This window comes from Aythya marila (assembly GCF_965140915.1).
Source record: "Aythya marila genome assembly, chromosome: 16".
Classification (NCBI taxonomy): domain Eukaryota; kingdom Metazoa; phylum Chordata; class Aves; order Anseriformes; family Anatidae; genus Aythya; species Aythya marila.
Window position 1 is genome coordinate 5,420,913 of NC_139057.1, and position 10,744 is coordinate 5,431,656.

The 10,744-nt window shown below is 45.1% G+C and overlaps 1 protein-coding gene across 2 annotated transcripts in view; it reads right to left on the reverse strand.

Annotated features, from left to right (window-relative positions):
- VAPB (VAMP associated protein B and C) overlaps positions 1-8,888 on the reverse strand; it is a 34,443-nt gene extending 25,555 nt beyond the window's left edge. Inside the window, exon 1 of one of the 2 annotated variants that reach the window (XM_082773661.1) lies at positions 8,655-8,888. In XM_082773661.1, coding sequence (XP_082629787.1) covers positions 8,655-8,712 — 58 coding nt within the window. In that variant the 5' untranslated portion in view covers positions 8,713-8,888. The remainder of the gene's footprint in view (positions 1-8,654) is intronic. The other variant, XM_082773660.1, reaches the window with a different exon arrangement.
- Positions 8,889-10,744: the final 1,856 nt, after the last annotated feature.

The following is a 10,744-nucleotide window of genomic DNA, read 5'->3' on the forward strand; positions in this document are numbered from 1 at the left end:
ATCTCTTTCAATAACCAGGAAATACTAAGTCTTCCATATAAAAGATAGCTCCTTATTTCTGCACAGCTCGAAGCCTCACACGGGTTGCTGGGTGGGTACCAAAAGGATGCTGAAACACAGCGCAGGCCCCTGGGGAGAAGCGTGGATGCAGCAGTGGAGTGGATGCAGCACCATGGCCTGGTGCGCAGCCTCCCCTGGCAAAAACAGTGCTGGCTGAAGACTGAAGTCAGCACGAAGCATCTCCCTGGAAGAGACATCATGGTTTTATCCCCCTCCACCCATCCCAAATTACCCTTTTTTCTTGTACTTCTTGCGAAGTAATTTTCCCTGGTCTAATTTAATCACTAATCTCCATTTCAGATGCACATGCAAATGGTAGGGAAGGAACAACATAACTACGCTAATTTTATGCTCGTATATACTCTTCAAATAGACAAGTCTGATGTGTAACTTAAATAGCAACTGAACAAATATTAACTGCAAAATTATGCATAAATTGCAAATACCAGAAGAAAAGAGCAAAATTAGAGATTTTGGGACGCACAATGAGTAGCTGCTTTTCCAAGTTTAAAAAAAAAAATTCTAAATAGGCAGTGAGATACTAATTATATCTACAAATTAGGAGGAATCCTGAATTTAGCAAGATACATTTCTTGGGAGCCATTTAAAACTAGCCCATTAACTTTGCTTTCAAGATCAAAGGAAAAAATAAAACAAAAACAACTCAGAAAATTAGTCATAAGCAGTGAGAGAACTTAATAAAGGGGAAAAATACCTGACAGTTTATACCACTTGGCATAGAACAAGACAAATGTGTGAAGTGGTATTCTACAAACCTGAACTCCCATACGCATTATATGCATCCCCGTATGGGTGAAATCAAGAAGTTCAGAGTAAAAAAAGCTATAAAAATATTTTAAAAAATACCTTACTGCCCTTTGACCTTCGCTCTCAGTCTGGTGAGTACGTAGGAAGGCCAGATGAGAAGATACTGCAAACCAGCGGAAATTATGCATGCAAACACTTTGAGAAGATGCAAAATGCACTGGTAAGTCACATACTGCAAAATGCAACAGCTGCAAATATAAACAGGCAAGGGTGACAGTCCAAACACACAACTGCACTCTGGAGTGGTGAATTTCTGCTTGCAAGAAACATTAGAAGCACCAGCAAGGATAAAATAACTGGCTAGATGAAAAAAACAGTCAGGGGAAAACCAAAAGTTTTTTCTTTTTTTAATTAGAGTTCCATAGTCACTTGACATGGCTTCTACAAACACAACTAACTTGAATCAAGGCTTTAGAAATGTCTGCAAAAACATGAGATTTAGCTGCATAGTGAGTCCCACACCTACACGATTTTATAATTTGCATCAAAAGTAAACGGATCACCAGGCAAACCTCCCCCTTCTCTATTTTTTCCACACCTCGTGGAAACCAACCAAGAAAACAGGATTAAATTTAGAACTATGAAATCTTTAATCCACAGCACCATGGTATGAAGGGCTTCGTTTACAGCTTGGAAAACGAGACACTAAGGTAGTTTGGTAAAGAGATTATTTTCATAAAGTATTTATAATAACGTGGGATAAAAGTACTGCATGTGGCAGCAGCACCCAATTTGTACAAACACGTACAAATGTTTTTGGGGCCAGAAGGCTTCCAGTGGAGGTAAGCACTTTTCAGAGAACCTATAAGGCAGAAAGGACAGGCTTGGTCAACTCTCGGTAGGGTTGTCCTGCTAGTGTGAACACTCAATCACTTCTGTCCATGTGCATCTTAATCCTGCACTGAATTAAACATGGAAATGGTGATTTGCTTTGCATATGTTTTCGGTGACAGCAAGACTGGGACAGCTGTTCTGGACTGATGGCACAAATCCCTCCTTCAGGAAGGTTGCCTAGCAGGCCAAGACTTCAAGCTCACCAACAGCCCAGGCACGTTATGGGTATTCCATGTGTCTTTGACAGAGCTCTGAGTCTACAAAGGAGGTATGAAAGGATTTATACATTGAATAAATTTGGGGTCAAAAGTCAGAAAAAGAGATTTGGCACGAGGCTGGCCCTTAATTTAGATAAAGGGCTGTTTAAATATTGATGTGTATAAGCAGCACAGGCTTCCTTTCGGCCTCACTTATCACTTCACACGGTGAGGGAAGCAGGCCTGGGCCCTCAGCCTAGGCAGGCTCTGGCTGAAATCACTCAGGTTTGGCTTACAGGGAGAAAACGATGGCTTACAGTGGCACGGTGATAACATGAAAGATCATATTCCCTGCAAAAACGAAGATGAAATTGAGGTCTGAAACAACAGCTGGTACCACAAACAAAACTGTTGCAAACATCATCAATAAAAGCTCTCGGAGCCAACCAACTGCACTGACAGAAAAAGCAAAAAGGCTGTTATTGTACCAACTGTGAAATGCTTTCAGTAGTTATTAGTTGTTCCCAGCAGGGAGCAAACATAAGACCAATATGGTAACAAGATAGTAGAAAATGAGTGTGGCTGCAAGACGTGGGCAGAATTAGCAAGGGTTATTTGACTCCCGCATTGTCTCCGGCGAGGCCAAAGCCGTGTTTGGAGGAGCTCTGAAAGCAAGAAACAAGACAAACCCCCAGGTCAGCCAGTTTTCTGCAGAAATTGCATTATAACACATGCAGAAGTCGCTCACTTGATCCAAAGCGCATTTGATGCAATCAATACCTTCTAGAGCGGGGTGCATGCAACAAATTAAGCTTCTTTTGAAGCGGGCATTTGTTCGTAGATGTAAGCTGAGCTGAGCTCATAAAGTTGGATCACTCACTATGGCAATGATGCCATTTTTCCAGTTGAGTTTCAAAACAGATCCAAGAATCTATTTAAAGGCTTGCGCTGATTTTTACAATCCTAATTCTGAATTAAAGTACAATTAGGCAAAATTCAGCCTTTTATTCAGATGCAGCTCACTTATTTAAAAAGGTTTTTTTTTTTTTTTTTTTTTTTTTTTTTTTTTTTTTAAATTTCTTCAATTTGATTTCTTTTTGCTTTGATTTAGAAATGATTTATAAGACATGTTAGGTAAGAAGACAGATGCAATCATTTTATTTCCAGGGAGAATAAGCTATCAGAAACTCCTGTGCAGATTTTGACTCCACATTCCCGTTTCACAGGTGACAAGACATAACACACGGCCTGGTGGGCTGCAGCTGGTAAATACACGATTTGCTGCTCTGCACATGCGTGAATCTGCATCTGCTATGACACATTACCTGTCTGTAGAGAGACAGTCACTCCTTACCTTCAATATAGTTTATTACCCAGGCATATTTTCTGAAGCAATGAACAGAGGACACATGCCATCGCCAGCTCAGACTGGCATTCTGCCACCGAGGAGCTTTCAATAACCAGCTGGACAGCCTTGTTTGTCACCTATCATCGCAACAGTTCCATAGCTCAAACTGAGCACATCTTTCCTCTACAAGGACCTCTTAAAAGAGCAGTTCTATGCTTTTCCTATTAAAAATTAGCTTAGCTGAAAATCAGTGCACAAACTTCAGATTCCTGAGGAACTGGAAATTCTGAACGTACGTGCCCCTTCCAATATGATCAGCTCTTTGCCTTTATTGAAAACACAAAATGCCACAAACCTAAGAGAAGAAGTAAGCTCCAAATTATAATTGCTCATGCTGATTTTATCACTGCATTAGGCTCTTCCTTGAACTAGTAATACTTTGATCCCATTAATGCTCATTACTTCAACTGCAATTCTTAGAATCAATGCAGTACAAAATTATTCAAAAGCCCTTAACCCATCCATCGCATTGGCTGAAACCTTCAAGTTGATTGTGAGATTTTTGGAAATAATCTTAGAAGACCTAAATATGTTAATTAAATTTAAAAGAAAACATAGCTAAACTTCTTTTATTTGCTTCACACATCCCAAATAATCATTATTTGGCTCCCTAACCAAAGATGCGTTCTGTTCTAAGTTTCAAACTTTTGTCAGCTCACACTCGTACAATTCCTCCTCCTTTCCCAGCAGGGCCGTGTCATGTCTCTAGAGCGCAGCACACCAGCTGATTAAGGAAACACCATCTTTAACTTATTCCACCTTTCAAAAAATGAGACATATCACTAAATAGGTACAATGCATCATTCTGTTGCCTTTATCTTCAGTTCTTCTCCTCCAAGCATTGCTCTTTTTAAGTGAAGAGTCTATGGAAAGCCATGAGGCAATTATAAAACTAACGCACGTGAAATTAGAATAATTCAGTGAGATGCAGCAAGTCTGTCCAACTATAACAAACTCTTAATAATTAGAATAAAACTACTGATTTTACCTAAGTTGCGAGAATAGCTGGCGTAAGATGAACTACAAATATTTAAGTGTCACCAAAAAATGACTAATGAACTATAGCTTCATACAGATTTATGAAGCCTGCCTGTTATTTAAATACTGTTCTCTTTTTGAGTGTAAAACTTGATCAAATATGCAGAAGGATGTGAAGGTTTACTCATATTTGATCTACCAATGATTTTATTAGGAATTGGGCTAAACAGAAGCAAGCACAGAATGGTACATATTCCAGCAGAAGAGCAGCCAGCCATTGACACAGCAGCTTTCAAAGAGTAAAGAAATCCTAGCGCTGACTGCCATTATGCTGTGAACACCAGAAGGGCTCTAACAGTTTAAAGGAAACACTGTATAAATTTTCAACTTAAAAGATGCATATTAATTATCCTAAAGAGGCAACTTCTCATAACGCTGTCAGTATTTTACATTCTTAAACAAAGCCTGTTCCAGCGGCAGCGATGAGAAATCCCCGTTTATCCAATAGGGAACAGGATGAGCAGGCAGCCAAATCCCTCTGAATACCCCCAGTGCCTGGGCCTTGCACACAGATCACGACAGGGAGGGAGCGGTAAGCACACAGTTGAGTCACAACATCCCGCTAGGTCCTCAGCCTTTCTTCCCAGCCCTGACAACAGCAGATTCAAGGCTGATCACACGTCCCAAACGCTGCCAAGCCGCTGGACCGAAAAGCCTTAGCTCAGTCTCCGGTAAGAATTGGGCATTCGCATCGGACAGAGGAGGTTTTGCCAACCTGCAAGGCACGGATCTGGCTGTAGCTTGCCCAGATGCACACAAAGGAGCTCAGAGCCATGCACCTGGGAGTGTGCTGCAAGGGCTGAGGCCACACCTTTGGCCGCAGCTCTGACATACCCTGGGGATGCAGCAGAGCCAGAGACGGGGCGATGGCTTGGAAGGAACACCGCTGGGCCTGGAGCCACTGCTGGAGCAGTATGATTAAGAATGGAGAGTACAGGTCATTCCTGTTTGTTATTGTGCCCTTCGCAGAAAGCAGAGCTACACAGAGGCGTATTGCAGGCGTGCAGGTGGAAAAAATCACGCACCGGACACAGGAAACTGCATTTGCAACTGGCAGCAACTTGTGCTGGTTGGCGAGGAATTAATGTGGTTGCACAATACTGCTACTTGCCACTTGGGGAGCACTGCAACAGAGTGAGTGCTGAGTCATAAGCCCAGGCTCACCTGTAGCAACCCCCCAAAACCCCTCTGACACGCATCACAGCCCACGCCACCTCCACCCGCTGGCACAAGCCCTCTGCCAGCCACCCCCACCCCAAACTGCACCTGCAGAGGATGCTGCAGCAATTTCAAGCAGCTGAAAACCCAGGTGGGTCCTAAAATAAGTTCAATTCTAACAAAACATCACTTGCTGGCACTAAATAAATCTGTTCCAGGTGGGCCTGTGATGCTGGAAGGATGGATCTGCCTGACTGGGAGCCATCCTGTGAAGCAAATGAGGCAGTGCCCCATAGCACAAGTGTGGCACTGTAATTACCAATGCTATCAAAACACATCTAACTAAAGGGGCCAGAATTACACACCCCCGCACAAGTTTAAAGCTCGTGCTTCCTTAAGTCTGGTCCTTGAATATCATGATCTAATTCATGGCAGAAAATCTCATTGTTGCATGCTGTGTGATTAACAAAAAGGAAGGGAAACATACATGCAGACTTTCTCACGTACAGCACCAAAGGTCTTTTTCACCATTCATTTCCAGTGAAGTCTCAATGACAAACCTATAGTTCAACGCTTTCTCACCTAGGCAGCAAAACTGCAGTGACCAACAGAAGTCACTGGCACAGCTGCACAGCTGCTGTTGCACATGAGCAGGGTAAGGAACGGGCACCTCCAGCCACACTATGGTCAGAGAGGAGTGTCCTGCCTCCCGCTATTCACAGCTGCATTTCAGCGCAGCACATGGTGATGCTATTTTGGAGCGTGTGTTATGGTGTAGGAGATGGAGAGGAAAGACAACCCCTGCTCATGCTCACATGCTATGAAAAGCAATTCTGGCATGAATATCTTCTTTGATATTTCTGCAAAAAAAAAAATAAATAATAATAATAATAGACAAATGGTATTTTGAAAGACCTAAACACATTTAGAAGAACTGCTGCAAAATGAGGGGTTACAAAAGCTTCTTAGAAAAGGTCTTCAGATCCTTTCTTTTAAATGAAAGCAGTGGCTAACAGAGACTGCTGCAATCCCACACACTGGGACACACAGAATGAATCCTCACTTCGGTATCTTGTTCCTGCCTCCTTTCATAAATGTCACACCTCCCTCTAGATTTTATATTTAAGAATCAAACAGAGCAGCGTGACAACAGCATAGCCGATTATTTTCTGCATTTTCTACCCGTGTGCATTTTGACAGAGACCTCTATCCATTTCCAGCGTTTGTGAAACTCGGTTTAGGATCCCACCTTGCTGCTGCTGCCGCCCTAAAGCGTCGAATCTTTCGGGCACACCAGCGAGGAAGCGGAGCCGCACCGGTCGGCAGCGCTGCTGGCACCTGGCAGTCCGCATCCGCACGCGCTGAGCACAGCAATGCTTTGCACAGAAATGCAACTGTTTACAGAGGCGAGAGAACCGTTGCTGCCACATTAGCAGGCAGCAGGCCACCACAACAACAGGACGAGAATCGCTTAGAGCGGAATTGACTTCATGAATACTTCAAACTGGCCTTTCCTGAATGAAGGCCGGTGGTCAGCACTGCCTGTCAGGAAGGGCTGTAAGACAGGATTTATTGCCAAGGCATATAAAGGCTATCCATAGCATTAGGCCTATTCCAACATTAATATTTAAGCATACTTTTAAACTAAGCCATAGATTAGCTGCAGCTAGTCAAGCAACATTGTACATTATAAGAAGCGTACGATGCTGGCTAAAGATTTGACAAAGAAAACCTCCACGGTTGGTGGATTTAACTTCAACAGTCCCAGATCCTCCACTGAGGGCCAGGCAGCCTGACTAGTTAGCTTTACCCCAACAACAACACCACCCTACGTTTTTTGGCTAGTTTTATACCTGCTTGCAACCAAGTGATAAGAAAACGCCCCAAACCACAATTAGGTGCCCCTGGCAAGTCTGTACCAATTAAGGCCCCGCTTCTTGCCCGCCTCAGCTTCCTTGATGGAAGTAATGTTACTGACATTCACAACAAGCATAATTAGATGAACATCAGCCCTTAACATAAACAATATTAGAGCAGTTTGCTTCTTGAGCATGTTTGATTCTGCTGCCATAACAACATGCAAAGACTTCAGCCTGCAACAAAGACACATTCAGTCCAGCCAGGGTTTATTACTGTGCCTTTTGGTAAGTCCAGTTTATACTAATAGTTTATATTGAAATATTTAGTATTACATACAGGCAAAGACTTCTCCTAGGTGTAAAAATGTTACGTGAAACGTTATATGAAATGTTATATGTAAAAGTGCTATACTGCTTTTGAGTAAGCAGTAATTTTACCAGATGCCAGCAAATAGGTCGCTATTTTTAAAAAAGGAAGATTTGCCAGATATTCATCCGAAGCTCTACAGCACCTCTGACTCCTGCAGCATAAATAAACTTGCCGAATGCTTATTTGTAATCCCCGAATATTGCGTTACAGCAGCGCTATCCCTCAGGTCACAACGCTGGAATCTCAACGCCAGCTCCAACCCATTCAAGTGCTGGGCTTGCGGGAAAGACGGGGTTGGGGGCAGGCGGAATATTCGCAAGGAATGCGTCTGAACGCCTCGCAGCGTTATGGTAACGGGGATAAAAGGAAAAAAAAAAAACACGCCACGAGAGGCCACCAGGGATGGAGCCGGGGGGGCTCAGGGTTTCCCGCAGCCCGGCCGAGCCCCGCCGCACACACCCGGGGGTGCCCCGGCTCCTCGGGGACCTCGGGGAGCGCCTGCCCCCGCCTCAGCCCGCAGCGCATCTCCCTTCCCCGAGGCCCCGGCTCCGTCCTTCCCCCTCCCGGGGGCACAACGGGCGCTTCCCCGGCTCCCTCCCGGCTTCTCCTCAGCCCCGCAGCGCGGCCATGGCGGGGCCGGGCCCGGGACCCCCCCCCCCCCGCACCGCGCTGCGGCCCCGCGGGGCCGGGGGCTGCGGGAGAGGAGCCGGGGGAGTGGGAACGGGGAGGAAGAAGGAGGAGGAGAAGGAGGAAAAGGAGGAGGGGGACGGGGAAAGCCGCGGCGCTGAAGGACATTTTGGCAGCGGGCGCCCGGCCCCGGCCCTACGGAAAATGGCTGCCGCCGGAGCGGGGCCGGGCGGTGGGGAAGGCGGCGGCGGGCGGGAGGGCGGCGGGCCCCGTACCTTTGAATTTGAGCTCGTGCTGCGGTTCGAGGCTGAGGACCTGCTCCGCTTTCGCCATGTTCCTCCTCCTCTTCCTCCTCCTCGGCGGTGGCGGCACCAGGCGGAGAGAGGAAGGGAGGGAGGAAGGGAGGGGAAGGGGAAGGGAGGGCCGGCAGCGGGCGGGCCCCGCGGCTTTATTCAGCGCCCCCGAGCGGGGCCGAGCCGGAGCCGGGGCCGGGGCCGGGGCCGGGGCCGGGCGGGCAGCGGCGGCTCCCGGTGGGCTGACGGGGACGCGGGGAGAGGCCGGGGGGGAGGCGGGGATGATGCAGCACGGAGCGGCCCAGGGAGAGGCTGCGGCTGACGTCTGCCGCCCGCCCGCCTCCTGCCGCGGGGGCCGGGCCCGGGGAGGGGAGCCCGGAGCCCCCCGAGGCCCCGCACAGGGGCGGCTCCGGGCCGGGCCCCGACCCCCGGGTAAGGACAGGGCGCTGCGGGGCTGGCCTCCAGCCACAGGCTTTGTAGTGGATAAAGACACGTTCAGGGCAGCTCGAGGGGTTGAAGGCTGCCCCTATGTACAGGCTAACGGAAGCTTTTTTCCTTTTTTCTCCACATGACTTGAAATATTTTTCAGTTTACAAATTTGTCTACTTAACGTGAAGTGCCACTCTTCTGCTGACCTTAAGGCCATAACAGTTGTAACAGCACTACATAATCATCCACCTGTCCCCTCCCCTAGTATTCTACAATCTAAAACTTCATAAGAATTCATAAAACATTACTGACACGTCAAATCAAGGGGGCTGCAACAAAGCAAGAGATTGGGGTGTCCCTTTTACCAGAAGAAATGTGCCAAGGATTGGGGTCCTAAAGTTTAGTTTATGTATAATTAATAAACAAGTCTTTGTGTATACAAATTCTTTTCTTGGACTTCAGATGGGTAGGACAGGGGAGGAGATACCATGGTTTCAAGGATAAAAGCAGTCCTATTAACAGAGAAAAACTGTCAAAGCATTCCAGTTATGTTAGAGCAAGTCCTAACGAGGGGTGACTGGCTAACAGGTAAGAGATTAATAAAAATATAGTAATAAAACATTAATGTGAAAATTCATGTTACCACAGGACTACAAGCTCTGTGATACATATGGTACCTCACATGCCTACAGGTTCTTTGTATTATGAATGTTATCACAAATACTGTTTTACTTTGTAATTGCCAAAAACATATACAAATGACTAAAAATAGCTGGAATAAAAGGGCTGCTGTGTTGCTGGCAATAAAAGCAATAGCAAACGAGTGATGTGTATGTTCAAATTAACAGCACTAAATGGATGATGACATTCAGTGCTGTAAGGAAGCCTTGCAAAAGCACAGCTGCAGTATTTGTACCAAGTCTCAACACCAGCTGCTCTTGTCCATGATAATTTCTTTTTTTCAATTAGTTCATTTAACCATCTCCCATCATGTTTCACCTTTTGTTTTTGTTCCAACACTGTTTTCGTTCCATGCCAAAACAACATAAACCCATATAAATATTTAGTACAACTCTGAGTTTTGTAGTGAAACTTGGCAATGCTTTCTACCCAATACATCAGGACTAGTTAAAAGCTTCAGCAATGCATAGCAACATGCTCGAATAACGTACTGCTGTTCTTCCTTAACTTCCTTCTCCTTCCTTCTGTTGAAAGAAAAGATGGTCACAATGTCATAAAGGCATGCTTTTTTTTTTTTTTTTTCCAGGTCTCTGCTATTCTACTGTTAATTGGATTTGGAGCCTAGGATGTCACTAGCTTATTATTTTTGCTATTTGTGGGGGTTTAATTTATACTATAAACTACAGATTATGTCATAACATTTTATTAGATTTCAAATCAGGAGGTAATTCAGTTCACTTACGACTTGCAGTAGAGCTTTCTTTGGCTGATATTCTGGAAACATTGTCTTCTTTCACATAATCTCTTAGATTTTTTTTTTTTTTTTTTTTTTTAAGTAAACAGATTCTCTCATTGAGCTATAAAACACGGCTGTCCATAAACATTCCAATTAATTGGTAGAAAATGATAAGGTTTATATACATCTGCAAGTTAATTGGAAACTAATGAGGAATAAGACAAAG